The following is a 21,921-nucleotide window of genomic DNA, read 5'->3' on the forward strand; positions in this document are numbered from 1 at the left end:
GGCAGCCACTGAGCTAAGCCACAGTGGGTCTAATGGTTAGCAAACACACAGTCCTTGCCTTCATGGAGCCTTCTATCTAGGGGGATATTAGAATTTCCATAGTTTCCCAGTGGAAATGTCAGTGCTCCATGGGTCTGGGGTTTTATAACAATGTCACTTAGGCCAAGTGAGAGGTACTTGTAAGATCAGCAAAGGGCCAGCTCCCATACAATGCATAACTGTGTCAGAGGAAAAGAATGCAGTCGATCCACACCACTTAACCATAGGAACAGAACCACCTGGGAAAGTAAAAAAAATGTGCTGTGATCTGCCAGTCTAGGGTATTGACCTATAGCTCTGACTTAGGGCAGAGTCATTGATTTAGTTTCCCTTTGATGCCCCCCTGGATTTTTAAAGATAGTTTCAAGGGCTCTCTTCTGCTTTCTTCCATCAAAATGGTCATGCCTTTGGCCAAAATGGACAAATGCCATGGTCATCTCTGAGGATCAGCAGGGCTTTTTCTAGATGCTACACACAAGATCTTGATCATCAAAAACAATCTTCTTAAAATTGGAACTTAAACATTTGAAATTCCCTTTTCTCTTTCTTTCATACAGAATGTATGTACTGGGCAGGGGACTCTAGTGAGAAAGGTGGAGGTACTTTTAGTCTGAAAAGATGTCTTTCCACTGTTGTCTTTGGGTTTTCCTAGAGACTTCTTCTTAAATAGAGATTAAGGCCTTCAGTCCTTTCATTTGAAATCCCGTTATCATACAGGAGCCCCGTTGACGTGGAGATAAGGGGAAGCCTCCTGTAGCCCTATGATTGGGGTTCAGTCGTGGTGGTGAGCCCGAGTTGAGTATTTCCCTCCCCATGGTCAGTCAGGCTTTGGTAAAGCCCAGTGGAGTGGGCTCTGGTAAAATAGTTTCTCTTGAGAACAGACCTCACTAAGGAAAATAGAGAGCTCTGTGCAGAGCTGACATTTCAAAGCGGTTACTTTTCTCCTTTTCCTGCTAGAAGAGCAAGGGAATTTTTCCAGCTACTCATGGTGAGAACCTGGTAGGGCCCTTAGAGCTAAAATTCATGAACATGTGGAGCCCTCTAGGACCGAGCCCTCTAGGAGTTTTAAATTATCAAGCTTGTCCACAATAAGCCTCCAGTAATTCATCAATTACACTTTAAAGTATTCCTGCCAGTTCTGGCTTTTGCTCCTGGGAGTCTGCTTCCAGTAGGCTGTGATTCTCTGTAGCTGCCTGTTTGTCTCCCTAGTTTTGGGGGCAGCAGTTTATCTGTGATCTTAATTCTCTGATAGACCTAAAAATTGTTGATTTTCAGTTTGTTTGGCTTTTTTTTTTTCTTGTTGCAAGGATAGGAGTGACTACTTCCAAGCTCTCTGCACATCAGACCAGAAAGTGGAAGTTACAGTGTGATTTGTGAATATGCCAAGTAAATCACATGGCCATGGGACGTGAACTTTGGCAGGCATATAACAACAAAAACAACACGTTTTGAGTGCTAACCACTTGCCAACATTTCATGAAGTACATCAGCCATCTGACAATACCCCTACAAAGTAGATATTGTATTGTCCTCATTCAATAGGAGATAAAATGGAGAAAGAAAGAGCCCATGTAACCTGACCAAGGACATACAGATTTGATGACAGAAGGGGGATCCAAGTGCAGATGGCTTGACTCCAGAGGTCACTTCTCACTGCTGCTCTAAGGCCTCTCCCAGGGTCCAGGTGTACCTGTACCCTTTCATTTTGCAAATACACCTGGGCTAAGCATTGTTCCCTGCAGTGGAGAACAAGACGGGTGAGGTGCCTGTCCTCAGAACGTGTATCTTACAGTGGGAGAGAGGAGCAAATAAATAAGTAAGCAGAAGAATATGAAGAATTTCAATAGGGCAGTGTGACAGAGAGTGACAGGGAGGCAGCTTCTTTAGAGAGGATGGTCCAAGAAGACCTTGCTGAGGAGGTGACAGTAGAGCTGAGACCTGAAGGAGAGAACAGGTAGGGGGAGAGCATTCCAGACAGAAGGAGGAGCCAAAGCAAAGTGGGAACAAGTATGGTGCGTCCAACGAAGAGAAGAATGGCCAGTATGGCTGGTTCACTTGAGTGCAGGAGAGGGTCTTAGAAGAGGTCAGAGAGGGGGACAGGGGCCACGCCAGTGCAGGGCTCTGTTGGGCATAGCAAGGAGGTTGGATATTGTTGTAAAAGCCATGGAAAAGCACTGCAAGATTTTAGGGGTGTGACATGGCCTAATGTATTTCCATGGCACAAGGAGGACTTAGACCACTGTCATGAGAGCCCACAGACGTTTGTGCCAGATCAGGATCATAGACCAGCCCCACGCTGGGTCTCTGGGTGTGCACATCGAGGAGGGAAACTTGGTGATGATGAGGCGAGGCTCTGGAGGACAGCTGGTGTTCGCAGCAGTGGGAGCAGTTGGTTAGGAGGACAAAAACCTGGGCAGGACACTACTGCCGGCTCGAGAACCCTGAACCTTACGTGGCTCTCTGTGCAGGTTCTAACGCTCACTGCAGACATCCTGTTTCAGCACTTGCCGCCTTTTCTAACCACAAGCCTAGCTTCGGATGCACAGCCTTTCTTGGGCACGTCAGAAACAGGCTTGCCTTTCTCTTTTCAGGCTGGGTGGATGCTGTCGGTTTCCTCCTCCCGTGTAAACAGGCAGCAGCAGAAGTGGTCCTGACCTCGAGGCCCCGAGAAGCCTTCCCAGGTGGTTCTGGAAGGTCGCTTGCATGCCTGCCTCAGTGTCTCCTTCCACAGCATTTTGCCTCCTGGCACATTTGGAAGTCAAGTGGAAAAACAAATAGCTTGGCCGTCTTTGAGCAACTCCTGTGCTCATGGTGATGGTGATTTATGGAGTCAGTAAAGCATTATTGTTGTACTCACGCTGCTTTGTAACTCCAGTATTGGCGGTATTGGTGGAGACTCTGACAGATGATGGGGTGGAGGTGGGAGGTGTGTGTGTCTGAGAGAGAGAGACAGAGAGGGGAGGGGGGGAAAGAGAGAGAGAGAGAGAGAGAGAGAGAGAGAGAGAGAGAGAGAGAGAAGAAACTTTCCCAAGGCTGCTGCAGGAGGCACACAGTATTTTGGCATTTTCCATCTGTGCTTACCTGGCAGCATTAACTGTACTTCCCACCAATAAAAAAATGTACCATTAAAATGCCCCACCCCCAAATGTCTCACTTCCTTTTTTGTCTAATCTAGATCAGTGAAAGCAGGTGAGATGAATGAAATCACCTCAAAGGAATGATGAGGTGACAGCCCAGGTAGCCTGAGAAAAGAGAGAGGTTCCATAGAGGACACAGGATGAGCAGGGTTAGTCTGCCTCTCATGTTACCCTCCACAAATATAGCAGAAACTATGCAGATGTTACACTCTGTACACAGATAAATCCCTTAGCATTTCAAGGTGATTAAGTTTTAGTAAACAATTATATATAGTAGTATATATGGGCCACAGAGTTTTTATTTAAAGGAATACTTAGTAAAAAAAAAAAGAAATACTTAGTAAAGTAGAGGGTATTTTATTTATTTTTATTGATTTTAGAGAGGGGAAGGGAGGGAGGGAGGGAGGGAGGGAGGGAGAGAGAGAGAGAGAAACATTGATGTGAGAGATATACATCGATTGGTTGCTTCTTGCATGTGTCCCGACCAGGGATCAAACCCCAAACCTGGGTATGTGCCTGACCGGGAATCGGCCAGGCCTGGAGAGTATTTTTGTAAACAAATAGCTACGAGATTTTATATGTTGATCCGGCTCTACATTTATACTGAAAGAAAGGTATGCTTGTTTAAGATGAATTCCACATGCAGTCCTGTTAATTTGAAAGCTATTCTGAAACGTATTTCCAAGGTAACAGTTTCATAAAGAAGATCTTTAGAAGTGCTCAGGTAGGACACCTCTTTAACCCTGCTCTCTCCCCTGCCCATCTCTTTCTTTTCTAGAACCACAGGAGGTTTGAGCTGGGGGACCTTAGAAGTCAAGTCTCATCCCTTTTCTGACACCTGAAGAACCTAAGGCCCACACGCCTGAGTTTATTTTTATTTATTTTCTCACATTGTCTCCACAAATGTTTATGGGTGGGGAAGGAGCCTGTGTTGCAATGCAGTTCCCTGTCAAGCTGTGCCTCCCTGTACCTGCCACCAGTCACCTGGGCCGAGAGAGCAGTTGTCACTGCTTATTCTTTTCCATTGCTCTCCTGCCAGACACGCTTATGTTGTTGCTTTCTAGGTTTTCCAGCCCACTGATTATTTTGCATTTTGGATGATTTCTCTCCCAGTTGCCATTATTTGTATTTTTCCTAAATCAAATCTCATGGTGATAATTTCTATTAATATTTCTAACCTCTGTATTATTTCTCTGTTCTCAAAGATGTCTGCAGTGCCTCTTAATTTGGTACCAATCAACAATGTTATTAACAAAATGTGTACGCCCTGTTCCCAGTCACTAATGAAGATGCTTAATAAAACTATTAGATCTAACTGATACATTGGGGCCTCCATTAGCTACCTCCCTCCCCTCATTAGATATTGAGCTGTTTTTTGTGTTTTTTTTTTTGTTTGTTTGTTTGTTTTTTTATCTCTCGTCCTTGTTTATCAGAGTTCAGGCTTTTCCATCGTGCTGTCTAGTTCCTTGTAGCACCAACCAGAGGTCTTGTCACAGGAATGTTTCAGGAATGCTATGTTACATGCCTTTATTAAGCTCCAAAGACACAATAGCTACAGGAGTCATCGAATAAACCATTTTAATTAAAGGTAAAATTTGCAAAAATGTCAAAAAAGGGGGAAATTTCTACCCTTGCTTTTAAAAACTTTTTAAAAGAGACGGACACACCTGATTATTTTCACATCCTGTTGACTCTACTATAGCTTTTTGTGTACGTCTGCTGGTTCATTCTCTTTGAATGTAAAGGTGCATAAGCCACTTGTGAGGAATGGCCCTAGTGCCTGGCCGGTGTGGCTCAGTGTTGACCTATGAGCCAAAAGGTCGCACTGTTTGATTCCAATAGGGGCATATGCCTGGGTTTCGGGCTGGGTCCCCAGTAGGGGGCATGCAGGAGGCAGCCGGTTGATGATTCTCTTTCATCGTTGATGTTTCTATCACTCTATCCCTCTCCCTCCCACTCTGAAATCAATAAAAATTTATTTTTTTAAAAATGGCCCTAGTCATGAGGAGCCATTACAATCTGATAGAACTCGTTAGACTCGGGCATTATAAGGAGGGGTCTTCGTAAGACAGTGTGGACTTAAATTGCTCAAAACTTTCATACGGCTCTTGTGCTGCAGAGATATGAACATGGGTATTAAGATAAAACCTACAGGAAGAGATTTTAGCTCTTGAAAGGTGAAAAGGATTTATTTGCATAGGCACGGAAGAAGGAGGGGGCGGGTAAGGGAAACACTTGAACACAGGTGGGGAGAGAGGAATGATCATGACATACTGTTTGGATCCCTGCGCCTGAGTGAAATGGTCTGACTGAAGAAGGGTACTGATGGGGTGCAGTGTGCAAATCCAGGTACCTGCACTGCTCTCACTAGATGTCTCTCACACATCTCAAACTCAGTGTGTCCAAAGCCAAAGTTATGACTCTCCCCTGTCCCCCAAAACTACTTCTCTCCTTCCTTTCCCACCAGAAATCTGGGTGTCATCCATGGTTTCTCCATTTCCCTAATCATCCCTCATCCAACCTTTTAGCCTGTCTCGTCTACTGCTAAATTATATATATTTTTTCTTCTTGAACCTGTATTTTCTTTTTTTAAAATTTTATCTTTATTGTTGAAAGTATTACTGATGTCCTCTTTTGCCCCCATTGACCCCCTCCACCCTGCACCTGCCCTCCCCCCACAGGCCTACCGTACTGTTGTCTGTGTCCAAGAGTTATGTATGTATGCACGTAAGTTCTTTGGTTAATCTCTTCCCACTGCCCCCTTCCCTCTGAGATTTGTCAGTCTGTAAATTGTACCTTGAACCTGTGCGCTTCTCATCCATCCTCAAATCCAAGCCGTGATCCTTTCTTGCCTAGATTACTGCAAAAGCCTCATCAACTGGTCTTCCTCTTACAACACTGGGCCCCTGTCCATGAAGACAGACAGAGCTTATTGAAAATCAAGCCACTAACAAGAAAAGAAAATCTTTCAGCGGCTTAGCGTTGCATTTGGAATGAAATCAGGCCTTGTTACTATGGCCTAGAGGGCCCTGCATGATCAGGCTTTTGCTTACCAGTGTAGTTTCCACCCAAGTGGGTGTCCTTCCATTCAATTCTGACACTAACCAGCCAAGTGAGTGTCAGATCCCACAAGTTAAAGCCTCAGTCCTTGTTGTCCTTACATGACTGTCCTTGCTTCAGATGCCAGCCAATGGGGGCGGTGGGGGGGGAGGGGGGGGCTCCATGCTACCTGTACCTCTTACTGACTGGCTACAAATTTAAGGGTTCCCACGATCCCTTGAGGTTTAATAATTTGCTAGAACAACTCACAGAACTCAAGAAAGTCATACTTATTATTTCAGTTTTATTAGAAAGAATACAAATCAGGACCAACACATAGGGTAGGGTGTGAGAGGGTCCCTCATGCAGTTTCCTCGCTCTCTCCCTGTGGAGTCAGGGTTCGTCATCTTCCCTGAACATCAGTGTGTTCATCAGCCAGGAAGCTCCTCCAAGACTCAGTGTGAGAGTTTCTACTGCACAGGTGTGATTGATTAAATCACTGGTCATGTGATTGAACTCAGTCTTCATTCCCCTTCCCCTCCCAAAGTGCCAACCCTCTAATCACATGGTTGGTTTTTCTATCTAGGAGCCTCATTAGCATAATAAAGACAGTCCTATCACTCAGGAAATTCCAATGTATTCTGAAGATCTGTGCCAGGAACCAACAGGGACAAAGACCAGATGTGTTCTTTATTATACAACTAGAGGCCCGATGCATGAAATTGTGCAGGGGAGGGGGCAGGTTCCTTCAGCCTGGCCTGTGCTCTCTCACGGTCCGGGACCCCTCAGGGGATGTCCACCTTCTGGCTTAGGCAGACATCCCTCTCGTAGTCCAGGACCCCTTGCTCCTTATGGCCCGCCTGCTCGCTGTTCCTTAGCACTGCTGTGGAGGCAGGAGAGGCTACCGCCACCGCCACTGCGTTCACCAGCTGTGAGCCCGGCTTCTGGCTGAGTGCACTGACCACCAGGGGGCAGCTCCTTCATTGAGTGTCTGCCCTCTGGTGGTCAGTGAGCATCATAGCGACTGGTCGTTTTGCTGTAACAATCGCTTAGGCTCTCATTATATAGGTACCTCGCAGACTTCATCTTGCACCGCTCTTACTTTAGAACATGCTGGACTTCTCTTAGCTCCCAGACTGTGTCAAGTCTATCGCTCTACCTGAGACAATCCCCTTCTTCCTCCCTCACTCCTCCCTGACTCTTCTTAACCTAAAGATTCCTGATTGGAAAGTCCTTGCCTTGCTCAGCGTCTCCTTTGCTATTCCACATACTCTTTGGCTTTATAGTATTAATCCCAGTCTGACATGATGTTGGCTTTGTTTTCTTGATGTTTGTCTCCATGAAATACACATTCATTAATTGTCCTGTTCCTTCTTCATCTCCTAGCACATCTGAACAGTCAGTAAATATTTGTCAAGTTAAAGAATAAAGTGGGAAAGATAAAAGGATGATTAGCCCTGTTGAAGCTCTTTGCTAAGGAGTGTTTAGACTTGATGAGGAAAGTAATAACAAAGAGGTTCTCAGATTAATAAACAAGAGAATGAGAGGTGTTTGGGGAGTATGTGCATGAGCAGTAGGGTCTCAGTATATCAAATGTATTGCGGAGGGGAACGGACTAGAGGCAGGAGACTTTGCAAGGCTATTACCGGAGTGCATGTCAACTGAAAAAAGCCTGAACAGGGGTCGTGGAAGTGGAGTAGAAAGTGAAAATTGGAGATTTTTAAAAATGCCTTTGACATTTTTCTTTTTAGTTTTTATTCTTTATTTGTAAATAGCTTCAAACTTACAAACCATTGCAAAAATACCATGAAGAACTCCTGTATACCTTCACTCAGATTTACTAAGTGTTAACATATTGCTTCATTTGCTTTATTGTTCTCTTTCTCTCTCCATATGTGTGTATGTACATTCTTCTATGTTTCTTTTCTGAATAATTTGAGTGTAAGTTATAAATACCATGTCTCTTCATCCCTAAATACTTCAGTGTGTATTTCCTAATAGGAAAGACATTTCACATGAACACAATACACATACCAAATCAGAAAATTTAATGTTGATATCATACTATATCCAGGATCCTAGTCCAGGAAACAATTCAGAATCCTACATTCTAATTCGCAATGTCTCTTTAGTCTCCTTTCATCTGGAAGCGTTTACCAATCTTTCTTTGATTTTATGATGTTGTTATTTTTATAATGTAAAGACCAGTTATTTTGTAGAATGCTCCTCATTTTTTATTTGCTCACATTTCCTCCTAACTACACAGACTGTGCAGTTTGGGCAGAAATGTTACCTCAATGATCTTGTGTCCTGAGCATCAAACAAGAGGCCCGTGACATCACTTTGTCATATTTTTGGTGATATGAACTTCGATCACTTGTTTAAAGTGGTGTCTACCCAGTTTCTCAATGTAAGATTACTATTTTCCCTTTTGTAATTAGTGAATGGCTTATGCTGAGATACTGTGAGCCTATGTGAATATTTTTTCTTCATCAACCTTTCACCCAGTACCTTAGCATACATTGGTGATTCTTGCTTGAATCAGTTATTGCCATGACACCTGCAGAATGATGATTTTCTAATTCCATAATTCCCTCTAGATTTGTTGGTTGGCATTTCACATATGTATGTACACATGTATACATTTACTATGGGCTCGTAGATTCTTATTTGTTAAATAGATTTTAGTCTGTAATTATTATTCATCTTAATGCCTTAAATTAATAGTCACATGACCCCAGTTTGTTCAGTGGAAGGCAATACAAATGGACTCCTATGTCCGTTTTGACACATTTCTATCATTTTTAGGGCAATTTCTTATTTTCTGGTACAACAAAATATATCAAGCTCCTCTGGTGTTTTTCCTGCCCTAGTCCTGGCACCAGAGTTCTGACTCCTTTTACTGGGTATTTTAAAACCAAGATCTGGGAGCAAGGTGTATCCATTGCTATTGAGTGGTCATTGTTTTCTAGGTTCTTTCTTCCCTGAAAATTTGACTCACTGAGTGAAGGCGATGTAGCTCAGGAGACTAGAACAATGGTCAATATCACTGACCAAAAAAAACCTTTAAAACCCAAATTAGGAAGGCTCACAGAAGGCCAACTTGCCTACCAAGAGGACTCCCAAGCCATTTTTAAAATGTGTTTTTTTTAAGTATAAAAGTCTTATTCAAATACATTCTCGTTGTAAAAGATTTAATAAAAGAAAATATGATTTAAAAAAAATACGAAACACCGCTTTCGTTCTTTGCCATTTTTAAGTGTTGTCAGCAAACACCTTTTAAACCACTAAAGTTGGCTTTTGAACCCTTACCCAGTTTCTAAAACTTCCCAGGCCGAGGGGCATGTGAAGGCCAGGTTGCAGGTGGGGACTTGTTCTCCCGCAGTTCCAACTTGCCTGCCAGGTGGTGTAGACTGCTGCCAGGCCCTTTTTGGGGACTTTCTGGGTTCTTCTTACAGATGGTCAGTGTTATCTGGGGGAAATCAGTGCTGACCCAGTATTGACAATGGGGAAAGCACCAAATGTTCTTCACTGTTTCAATAGTACAATGTTGGCATCTGAACTGGAGGAGGTTGTATTCAGACCCCAGAGACTGAGATACGTCACTTTCAAATGAGCCTTATGGTCCCTAGAGAGGAGAGGCAGCAATGTCTTTCCCTCTTTGACCCCCTTGATGGAATGACTCGTATCCCAGATGTCTTCCACTCACTAGACCAGCCGTGGGCAAACTACGGCCCGCGGGCCGGATCCGGCCCTTTTGAAATGAATAAAACTAAAAAAAAAAAAGACCGTACCCTTTGATGTAATGATGTTTACTTTGAATTTATATTAGTTCACACAAACACTCCATCCATGCTTTTGTTCCGGCCCTCCGGTCCAGTTTAAGAACCCATTGTGGCCCTTGAATCAAAAAGTTTGCCCACCCCTGCACTAGACACACACGTTCTACTCTAAAACCTGCCTGTTCAAGCTGACTTGTCTGTCGTTGGTGCTCCTAGAGTCTTTTTCACTATTGATTGGAAACAAAGATGTATTATGAGTACAAATTATATTCTTCAAAAAATTGTTTTAATTGAATTTATTGGGGTTACATTGGCTAATCAAATTATACAGGTTTCAGGTGTACAATTCTATAATCCATCATCTGTATATTGTATTGTGTTCACCACCCAAAGTCAAGTCTCCACTGAATGGAGCAAGCTAAATACTGTTTTGCATTTAGCCTTTATCTTGCTAACTAGTGGCAATTATGTGGGCTTTATTTTTTAAAACATATTTTTATTGATTTCAGAGATGGAGGGAGAGGGAAAGAGAGAGAGAAACATCAATGATGAGAGAGAATCATTGACCGACTGCCTCCTGCACTCACCCCACCAGGGATCAAGCCCACAACCCGGGCATGTGCCCTTGACCAGAATCGACCCTGGCACCCTTCAGTCCGTGAGCCGACGCTCCATACACTGAGCAGAACTGGGTAGGGCTATGTGAGCTTTCAAAGACAGTTTCCTCTATGGCCGTTTAGAGGACTAGACTCACAAATTTCTTCTGAACATAGAGAGGTTGGGGAGAAGTACTGACTGAGAGGGTGGCTTCATAATCTGCTTCGGTGGAGCTTTTGAGATTGATTACCTTTGCTCAAGCCCCAGATAATATGCAAAGGCTGTGCTTATGGAGAAAAACCACCACATGATCAATTTCAATTTCTACAGCCTCAGCAGGTTCCCTGTTTCGGGATATTATCTAGGATGGAGAGTGAAGTAATAAAGATACAAAACACAGGGTGGGTTTAAGCAAGGGCACGTTGCTTAAAGTCACACAGGGGAGGTGTGATTAGTTGGTTAGTGTTAATGTTGATGTACAGATGTATTACTGGATTACTAAATGAATCTTACTTTTTCATAGAGTTTTTCCTAATGGGCTGATGGCAGAAGCTGGGTTGCTTTGATTCAGGAGTATGGAAACTTAAAAATAATTGTTTCCCCATTTTACAAAAGAAAAACTTGTTTTTATAAAAATTTAGAAAATACAGACAAACTAAAATACAAAATTAAGAATCACCCACCATCCCACTTTCTAGAACCATTATAAACAAGGTTGACTTACATTCCTTTATTTTTCCTATGCCCATATACACATTTTTATTAAAAATGGGTCCATTCCATACCTACTATTTTGAAAACTACTTTTCACTTAAATTCTTTCCCTGCCATCTCTCTGTGTCAATAATACAATATCTTTTTTTTGTAAATTCATTTTTAATACAAAACCAAGAGATGCTCTTGTTAAAAATTTCAGAGTATAAGATAAAATGTAAAAGTATTTCTCCTCATCTCCTATATCCCAGTCTCACTCCCTGAGGTAACCCTAAGATCTTTTTCTTAATATTTCTCTCCAGAAGTTTTCTGTGTACACACACACACAAAGTATTGAATTAAATAATGTATCTCAAGGTACTCAATCATAATCTCTTATGTGGAAATTCAGGGCTTTCCCATGTTTTCACGGCAGTGAGCATCTTTGTGTTTAAATCTTTGCACACACCCTGATTATTTCCTTAAGATAAAACAAATAGTTAGATTTTACATATGCACCATTTTAACACTTTTGATATGTGCAGCCCATTTGCCATTCACCTGGTTTGTGCCAATTTCACACTCTCATCAGTAAGCAACATTGAATTTTTAAAACTTTTAAATTCTTTATTTATTTTACTAGAGGCCTGGTGCACAAATTCGTGCACCAGTGGGGTCCCTTGGCCTGGCCTGCGGGATTGGACTGAAACTGGCTCTTTGACATTACTCCAGGGGTCCCAGATTGCGAGAAGACACGTGTCAGGCTGAGGGATCCCACCGGTGCATGATTGGGGCCCGGGAGAGACACAGGAGGTTGGCCAGCTGGGGAGGGACTGAGGGAGGGCTCCAGGGCATGTCCGGCCGGTGTCATTCAGTCCCGATCAGCCAGACCCCAGCAGCAAGCTAACCTACTGGTTGGAGCGTCTGCCCCCTGCTGGTCAGTGCACATCATAGCGGGAGGTTGAGTGGCTTTAGCATATCATTAGCATATTACGTTTTGATTGGTTGAATGGCTGACTGGTCGACTGGACACTTCGCATAGTAGGCTTTTATTATATAGGAATTTTAAAAAAACTTTAAAAAGTATAGCACACACATGGAAAAGCATACAAGCCATGAGTTAGAACTGCACTGTCCAATATGGTAGTCACTAGCCACATGCTGCTGTCTACTGAGAAATGTGAACTGTGGCTAGTCTGAATTGAGGTGTGCTAGAAGTATAAAGGACACACCCAATTTTGAAGAATTGGTACAGAAAAAAGTAAAAGTAAAATATCTCATTAATAAGTTATGCTAATCATATATTGGAATGACATTTAAAATATGTTAAGTAAAATATGTTATTAAAATTAATTTTATTTGTTTCTTTTTATTTTTTAATGTTGCAACTAGAAAAATTTAATTACATATATGGCTTGTATTATATTTCTCTTGGACAACACAAAGTAGGACATTGTGTGGCTCCTCATGTAATAAAACCTACCACCTGAGCTGTGCAATCCTTATCTCCTCTCTTCTTCCTCTCCCGCTCCCCCACCTGCCTGTGCCTCAGTTATACTCAGGGCTCTTAGATCTAGGGTAGCTTCATTCTCCAGTTCTTTGTCAGGAATGATCAATAAACATGTGGTGAAATGTCTGCTTTTGAAGGAAATGGGGTTATGTATTAAGACGGTGATCTACCAGAACCCACTGTTAAGTATAAACTCTAAGTTGCAAATTGAATGATTTGTTGATTTGTTAGACTATGTAAGTCTTTAGGTTTCAGAAGTTGTTGCTGAGCTCAATCTCATGGCCGTTATCAAAATGTGCACGCAGGGCATGAACAGACGGAATCCACATACTTGAGTGTCAGCTCACTGATGTGAGTTCACCATCTCTCTGTGTCTCATTTCTGTTTTCCTTTTCTGTGAAGCGGGAATGATGGGGTAGCCTACATAGTTCCAGATAAGAGTAATTAGCACTATGTAAACACTGGGAGGAAGAGAGATGTCCAGGATATTGCCATGGCGATGGCCGGCTGTTTCCTCTCACTCCCACCTCCTGAGGTTTGCTTAGCTCTCTCTCCCTCCTCATCAGCCCTCAGCTTTCCCTTCTGCACATACTGACTGTACCAAACACACTCTAGGTATACACAGCTTTTCATCAAACACAAATGCTGCTCACAGCTTGGCTCCCACTCCAAATCAGTCCAGGATAGAAGCGGAGTGCAGATGAGTTGGAAGAAAAGGCCCCTGAGCGAGCATATGAATTTTGTTCCCTTTCTGCCCTATTGTTGGCTGACATCTTGTTCTTTGAGTCACTTTTTCACTGGAGTCAGCTTTAGCGTTAAAAACAAAACAATAACAAAGGATTAAAAACCCACACATCCTAAGAGTATTTTTGGCTCGATTGTGTGCTTGATTATTTGGGATGTGGCCAAACCTGAGCTTCATTCCAGTGTTACAGTCAAAGTGGCTTCTGTCGGGAAGGTGTCCAGGTAGGAGGAATTAAAATAAATAAATATCTCTGTTCCAATTTGTCCTCATCATCATTCTTTTGTTGTTATATTATGCTTAATTTTGTGAGAATAATGTTTCTAGCACTTTGGAACTCATCACTTAAAGTTTTTAAAAAATTGCACTGTGATAGATTAAAGAATCAACATAACCTTTTAACAAGAAAATAAAAAGGAAGATTTTTGTAAAAGATACACCCCCTCCTTGCCATTGAATTTGGAGAATAAGAGATACATCTCATTGAAAGGAACGCGAACGAAGGACTGTTTTTTTCCATTACTGTTTGCACTTAGTAGATGAACTTGAGTAAATGTCTTTTAAGCCTTAATTTTGCCATTTGTGACCTGGGGAGAAGGTTCCTCTTTCTTCCTATGTCCAGATGGGCACTGCAATAAAAGCAATAAAGTAATGCAAAAGGAGTAAGTTATTCTGGGCTGCAGTGGTCTTGACTGACATTTGAAATTTCTTCCCAACTACACATTCTGAGATTATAAATAATAAATGCATTCACTCTTTCCAATACACTCTGTTTAAATATATGTAAAATCCAAAGACCTCTTTTTCTATCACAATAAGCTAGGCTGTAATTTTTGCCTTCTACAAACTGTTAAGCACCCATTTTCTCTCTTTATATTTAAGCTGAGCGTATACTTCTTAGGGTCTTTCTACCTCTTCTTTGGGTAAAGTTTGCTATACCCAAGGATTAAGCAAACTTGAAAAGTTTTCAATGGTGTTATAGGATGCACGATGTTGATAGTCTTTTAGTAGCACTAGGTGAGCCAGAGAAATCAAAAACTCAATGAACCCCATTTTGATTAAAATAATTGTTAGAACTTTTAGAGTAAAATAGTTCCCTTTCTCCTCATCAGCAGAATGAAGCCAATATCTGTGAAGTAGCAGATTGTTAATGAAAACATGACTAAGTTCTGAATAGTATGGTATCAAACATTATTGCCTTATTTTTATATTTTTCAAAAAAGAGCTTATATACATACTATATAAAGTTTTTGTTTTATTTTCAGGTTAATTTTCCTATTAAATGTATTACTTCTAACCTAATTTGCCTTCTCAAAGTTTTAAAAACATTACCAGATAAAAACAAAACTGAGCACACATTAGAGGTCTATAGACTTCACTGGCCCATGGCTGGGTAAGGTGTCATTAGTAATACCACCCTAAATGCCTTTGGTTTTGCCCCTGATAGCTCACACAGGACCTCCAGCCCCCTGGCACTATCCCATTCTCCCATCACAAGAGGGTCAACAGGGTGTGTCCCCATGTGTGCCCCAGCCTCACCCTGAGAGTTTGGCAGAATCTGCTGGACTCTGATGTTTCTCCTTCCGTGGGCAGCAGAGTTTCTCTTGGTATCCAGCCTGCCCCTTGGGCACTGCTGCTGCTTCACTTGGCGGGTATGGCCAGATACACCAGATTCCTCAAGGAGGCAAAGTCACCCCCCCTGACTTTCTGTGACGCACTGTTAGAGCAGTTCGTAAGCAATGTTATTCGTGCCTTGGTACTTTTCAGTGATTTGGTGAAGCAGCTCTTTGAGTTTTTACTTGCTGGCTTCCTGCTCTCCATTAAGTTGGACAGCAAGGCCATTAGAGATTGGGTGCGAGGGCAGAGAGATCCGGGCCAAGAACCAACGCCTTTCCATACTCAGCCCCCAACGACCAAGACTTCATCCTGAGACTGGATCTCTCTTTTCTTCATGAATGATCTCCCAGGAGACTTCAACAGCCTGCTCCAGAACTTTCTTTCAGGTTTCCCCACTAGTTCACCCAGTAAGTCTGAACCTCCTGCAGTGGGCACACCCCAAACACAAGCTAAGATCTCCCTCTTAAGTGAGGATTTACTCTTGTTTTTATGGAAACCACCCCAGAAAAACCCCAGGGATTGAACGTGAGGCTGAAGATAGGAGCAAAGTGGAAGTCAGGGGTGAGGATGGTGAGAGGTGGGGCAGGGGGAGGTTGAGATGCTTTCGAGAAAGTGCCAGGGTCTCGAAAGGGCATTGTCTCTTTGCTTAGGGTCTGCATTCTCTCTGCAGAACGACATCTTCGAGTGGTCCAGGGACCATCGAGTCCACCACAAGTACTCGGAGACTGACGCCGACCCCCACAACGCCCGCCGGGGCTTCTTCTTTTCCCACATCGGGTGGCTGTTTGTTCGGAAGCATCGAGATGTCATCGAGAAGGGGAGAAGCCTTGATGTCACTGACCTGCTGGCTGATCCTGTGGTCCGGTTCCAGAGAAAGTAAGTGAATGGACACCACAGGGCTGTCCCTGGGGGACAGGACCAAGAGACAGGGCACAATGGACGCAATTATATCCTCCAGTAGTTGCCCTCATGGCACTTTCTCTGATGATTCCATTCAGTCTTCTTGTTAGGATTTCCCGGTTTAGTTGTTTCCTTTTGCTCATTAAGGTTTCCCTGCTCACACATTTGTTTTTAATTTAAAGTTTGAAATGGATTTCCCTTAGGCGTTGGTTCTCAACCTTGGCTGCACATTAGAATCACCTGGGAATCTTTTTAAAATCCTGATTTCTGGGCCTCATCTTCCGGAAATTCTGTTTCTTTATTACTAATGTTGTGGCCCCACCCCATCACAAAGAAACAGAATTTCCGGAGGATGAGGCCCAGAAATCAGGATTTTAAAAAGATTCCCAGGTGATTCTAATGTGCAGCCAAGGTTGAGAACCACTGCCTTAAGCCCAGTGTCACTTTCTTCAGACCAATCTGCTTGGCTCACTTCATGGACTGTTTCTGCAGTTCCCCACTCCCCATTCATGTTTCCCTGAGGTGGCAGGGAGGGCGCGGAAGACACCGTGCTTTAGTGATACACACCTGACTCCAACAGGACTGGCCTCTTCCCAGGTATCCTGCTCTGTTCTCCTAGAATGCTCTCGTAATGAAATCTCCCCTCCCCTCACTTCTAGAAATGTTACACCACTGGGTTTCTGTGCATAGAAAATGTGACTGTGTAATAGAGAGCCTCCAAGTGCTGTGTGCGCTAATGGTGTCGGCGGGGCATAATCAGTCATCTGCAGGGTGAATCTCCTTCCAACAAGAGCATGGAGAAAGGTTGCCTATAATTGTGCTGGCAAGGAGAGAGCAACCATTATCCACTCTTAAAGTGGGAAGCTGGCATGGACTGTATCCATGTTGATCTGGGGCTACAAAGTTGGCCATGAGAGCATTTATAAATGGACTTGTTGCCCCAAAGCATTGGATTTATGTCTTAGATTCAAAGCTGAGCATATTGTCCCAAAGAAGGACAATTTATGGCTCACCCTCTGGTTAGCACCCTGAGATAATACATTGAACAAGTGGCTACTAGAGACCGTTCCACTGACAAGCAAGAGTTATTTGAAGACTTGTCAGAATAGAATCTCCTCAAGGTGGAATAGCTGCTGTGCCTTTGTTGACACAAGAGATCATTGCATGAAATGAAGTGTGGCTTGGAATTATGCTCAGTTTCCCCTCAGCCGCTGCTGTCGCGTTGGAGGGGCCAGTAGAGCACAGTGAGAAAATGTCAGACCATGGAGACAGACTGCCCAGGGTCAGCTCTGCAGCTCCTCCTCATACTAGCAAAAGAACTGACCAATCTAAGGCTCAGTTTTAGCTAGAAAATGGCAGTAACACTAGTACCCATCTCCTACAGTGTTTACGAGGACAAGTGAGAAAATAAAACGCATGGGCAATCCTGGCATGTAGTAAGAGCTTAGATCAGTGACTATTACACGGGTGGTTAGTTGCTGCTCCAGAGGATTCCTTATGCTTCCACCCCTGTTTTGATTGTGCCATAGGGTCTTCTCTCTGCTCCTCTGTTCAGCTCATTCAAGCGGACAGACCCAGTATCAATAGCCAAAAGTTTCCTAGCAGAAAAGAACAAGATGTTTTCAATTAACAATGAAATGATTTTTCACCATGAGAAAATCTGAAAAATTCAGAAATATAGAAAGAAAATCATCCATAGTTCTAACACATAAACATAGTCATTCTTAATCTTCTATAGGATATCTTTTTATATGGTATGCATATATTTAGTATGTTTCACATGATGGCAGTCACACGGCATAGGTAATGTATGTCTTCCCGTTAACTTCAGGTTATATTGTGGGCACATTCTCAGAAGCTGCATGTGTTCACCAGTTTATTGAGTATCATAATTTACTAACCACCACTCTTTGACTGGATATGTACAGTGGGGCCTTGACTTACGAGTGTCCCGACTAACGAGTTTTTTGAGATACCAGCTGTCTCTCGGCTGATCTTTTGCATTGAGTTGATAGAGTAATTTGAGTTAACGAGCTCCTTAATGAGCTTGGTCTTGGAACGAATTAAACTCGTAAGTCAAGGCCCCACTGTATATCCTTTGCAATTTTGTGATATAAATGATGTTGCTATACAATTAGTAATGCTTTGTGAAATCAGACCTTAGATTAATTTGAAGAGCTCAGAAGAGAAGGTAAAGGATCTTCTATTTTATTAATGAGAACTGAGCTAAGTATAATAGTCTGTGTTTCTCTGACGATAAAAATGGAAGATTTCTTTTCATTTTTTCCCTGAAAAAAATGTGGTACTGTAATCTTACTCATTAGGTGTGTACTCAGGGCACATATGTCCAAATGCAGGCAGCAGAACAAAGGCTATTTCAGCATGTTCCATGAATAGTTATCTCAGAACATCTTTCATCACCAGGCCAGTGACCAAAGGGGGTGGTAGCTATCAGAAACCATCCCCTCATTTCATCATTTCATATATGTCCTTGAGCTCCTGCTAGGAATTGGTGCTGAGGATACAACTTTAAATAAGGTAGTCCAGAGCACCGTGGGAACACAGAGAAGAGTCTCCTAGCCCATTCTGCAGGCTGGGGAGAGTGAGGGAAGGCCTGTGGAATGGACTAGCTTCTAGGCCAACACCTGAAAGATCAGAAGAAGTTAGATGAGGATGGGGAAAGGATATTTAATATGTCTGTCATTTCATAGCACTGTATAGCACCATTGAACCTTAGAGCTATGAGGGACCTTACAAATCACTTTTCCTGTAGGGAAAGTAATCAACAAAATATAGATAGAAAGCTGGGGATATAATCTTCATCTCTCTGAGCTGCTATAACAAAAATAACATAAACTAGGTGGCTTAGAAGACTGAACATTTAATTCTCACGTGTAGCTCTGGAGGCTGGTGAGTCCAAGATCAAGGTATCATTAGATTCTGTGTCCGGTGAGAGCTCTCTTCCTGGCTCATAGGCAATTGTCTTCTCATTGTGTCCTCACCTGACTGAAGGGGCAGAGGAGCTCTCTGGGGCCTCTTTGTGTGTGTGTGCGTGTGCATGTGCATGTGCGTGTGCGTGCGTGCGTGTGTGTGTGTGTGTGTTTTCCATGGTTCCCCTGGGGTCTCTTCTTTAAGAGCACAAATCCCATTTATGATGGCTCCACCTTCTTGTTCTAATCACCTAACAGCCCCACTTCTTAATACCATTGCATTGGGAATTAGGTTTCAGTATGTGAATTTTGAGGGGACACAAACATTCCATCTGTAGCAAGATTATTCGCTCCGTGGTCTTTTAATTCTGTCTTGCTGTTTGAAAGGGGCCACACCAGTTCTCTGAAGTGTGGGTGAGAACTCATGTCCTTTGGTAATTATCCAGCCGAGAGAACATAGCGATCCGAAATGCAAAATAAGGCTGAGAATTACTGAACTAAAGGAAAAGAGCTTCCAAGGTGCACAGAGAGAGTGCAGCGGTTTGGGTATTTTTATGCTTGTGAGGCCAGCTTTACTGGTCCTGCCGGTCGGGCCACGTAGAGGAGACAGATTCCTCAAGGAATGAGACCTGGTGCTTAGTGTGTGAACTGGAGGTTGGGTCCCGTTGTCAGTGGCACTGCCACGTCAGGGCTCAGTCTTTGCTACTCTAGGCTGAGTTAGGGGCTTCCTAAGTAACAGAGAAAGGTGCCCAGCTTGTTTGGGGTCCGTCCTGGGTCATTTCAGTGGCTCACCTTATAGACTTCCCACCTGCTCCCATAAGGTTCTCTGAGAGGAACAGTCTCTGTTCCAATATTGGTAGCCAGGGTTTGCAACTGATTCCACTCCCTTCCCAGATGCAGTGTTTGTGCAAACAGATCCAGATAAGTGCCACTTAGATAGTTTCCTCAATTAGGTAAATGTGCAAATGACAGAGACCAAGGATTTAGAGACCCCTCCTTCATTCAGTACACTAGCACCAATATTGCAGTTGATTGATAAACTTGTGCGTAGCCATCCAGCTCACCAAAGAAAAGCTTGCCAGGAACCAGGCTTGATCAACTTTTCATTATACAGTCTCATAAAGAGAGACGGTAGCCCTAACCGGTGGATAAAGTGTCAGCTTGCGGACTCAAGGGTCCCAGGTTCGATTCCGGTCAAGGGCATGTGCATTGGTTGCGGGCACATCCCCAATAGGGGGTGCGCAGGAGGCAGCTGATCAATGTTTCTCTCTCATCAATGTTTCTAACTCTATCCCTCTCCCTTCCTCTCTGTAAAAAATCAATAAAATATATTTTTAAAACAGAGAGAAGGTAGTAGTGGCATTAAGGATGAGAGGAAAACAACACAGTTCAAGCTATAGTTCCAGACTTTTCCTCCAAAAGGTCATTTTTACCAAGGTTCTTATAACAAGTAGTTAACTGGACTACTTCAAATTTTGCTCTACTGTCAAGTTGTGAATGATGAAAAGACAGGGATTAGGAGGCGAGAGAGAGAGAGAGAGAGAGAGAGAGAGAGAGAGTGTCTGGCAATTAGAACCCCTGCCCTAGGTCCTGTGCCTTTAAGGGTCACACGTCCCCTCGAAAGGTGAGGAGATCACAGGTCTGGAGCCTCCTTCCACTTCTAGACAATGCCTTGGGTTCCCAGGATCCTGGAATTCCTTGGTCAAATGGCTTTGCACTCAGTACCAGAGCCTACCCCCAACCTCTCCCAGGCTTTCCTCCTGGTGGAAAGCAGGGTACCCTAGGCCTGAAGAGTGGCCCAGGAGCAGTGTTAGCCTGGGGATGAGCTTAGAAGCGTCAGCTCGGATGTCCACACAAAGTGGACAGAACCAGGGACAGAAAGAAAAGGGGAGCCACAGACTAGGCGTCGACATCTTGACTCTTGGCCTGGGCCCTGCCAGTGTTGGGGGTGAGCCTAGAAGGGAGCTACTCCAATGGCTGACAATGGGTCTATCCATTAGGAATTTTGTTTGGGTTAAATAAGATGGACACTTATTTCTCTCCAACATAAAAGAATTGTAATGATCCAGGGTGTAGCAGTAGCACATGGTCAGGAGAGAACAGTATTCTTTTGTCTTTCTGCTCCACCATCCTTTGCCTGTGGCTTTCATTCTTTCACTTTATTGTTCAAGGTTAATGCTCCAAACAGAGGAAGGTGGGGGTAGGAGTGAGGTGACACCACGCAGTTAAGTCAGTCACCTCTGAGGAGCTTTCCCAGAAGACACATAGCCTATTCATTTACCCCTGATTGGCTTTAAACTGGCAAGTGTAGTCTCTTGATAAGTTGCACTTTGAGTAAAATCTTGGTTTTGTTTGTCTGGAAGGAAGGGTGAATCAGCAGCAGTTCAGCAATTAGCAGTCTCTGCCATAGTTCTTTCATTGTTCTGCCTTTAGCGAAATGATTGGCCGTTACATGTTTCTCAGTCTAGAGCACTTTAGTGAGTAGCCTCTCTGCCTCCCTTAGTAAGTAGAAACTGGAATCTCAAATCCTCTTTCTGAGATGACAGAATGAAGATAAGATTCAGATTGTGTTTCTCCTATTGTTTTGCTTACCCCATTGATTCCCGTCTTAGATAAAAAAAAATAAAAAATAAATTCCTTTAGAAGTAGCATGCAGACACTGCCATGTGCATTTATGAAGTCATTAAAGAGGATGCTCGTCCAGTTCAGACACATGAAAACAAGGTCCTTGGCTCATCACTATGGTGATGGGATAAACAAAGACAAAATGGGTGGAATTATTCAGAAGAGTGAAATGCTTCTGTTTTGGTGTCCTGGGAAGAGATGAATATGTATAAATCTTGCCACTCCAGGAAGGCACTTGAATGGCTAGAATCTTTTTGAGGCCTGTTTCACTGTTTCATCTCAATTTTCCCCCTCATCTGTGATCATTCGT

At 43.2% G+C, this 21,921-nt stretch overlaps 1 protein-coding gene across 1 annotated transcript in view; it reads left to right on the top strand.

Moving 5' to 3' along the window:
• The window catches only part of SCD5 (stearoyl-CoA desaturase 5), a 145,054-nt gene that overhangs the window by 85,283 nt on the left and 37,850 nt on the right, over nt 1–21,921 (top strand). Inside the window, exon 3 of the mRNA XM_081090806.1 lies at nt 15,827–16,032. Coding sequence (XP_080946932.1) covers nt 15,827–16,032 — 206 coding nt within the window. The remainder of the gene's footprint in view (nt 1–15,826; nt 16,033–21,921) is intronic.

This window comes from Myotis nattereri (assembly GCF_964212035.1).
Source record: "Myotis nattereri genome assembly, chromosome: 1".
In the NCBI taxonomy this organism is placed as follows: domain Eukaryota; kingdom Metazoa; phylum Chordata; class Mammalia; order Chiroptera; family Vespertilionidae; genus Myotis; species Myotis nattereri.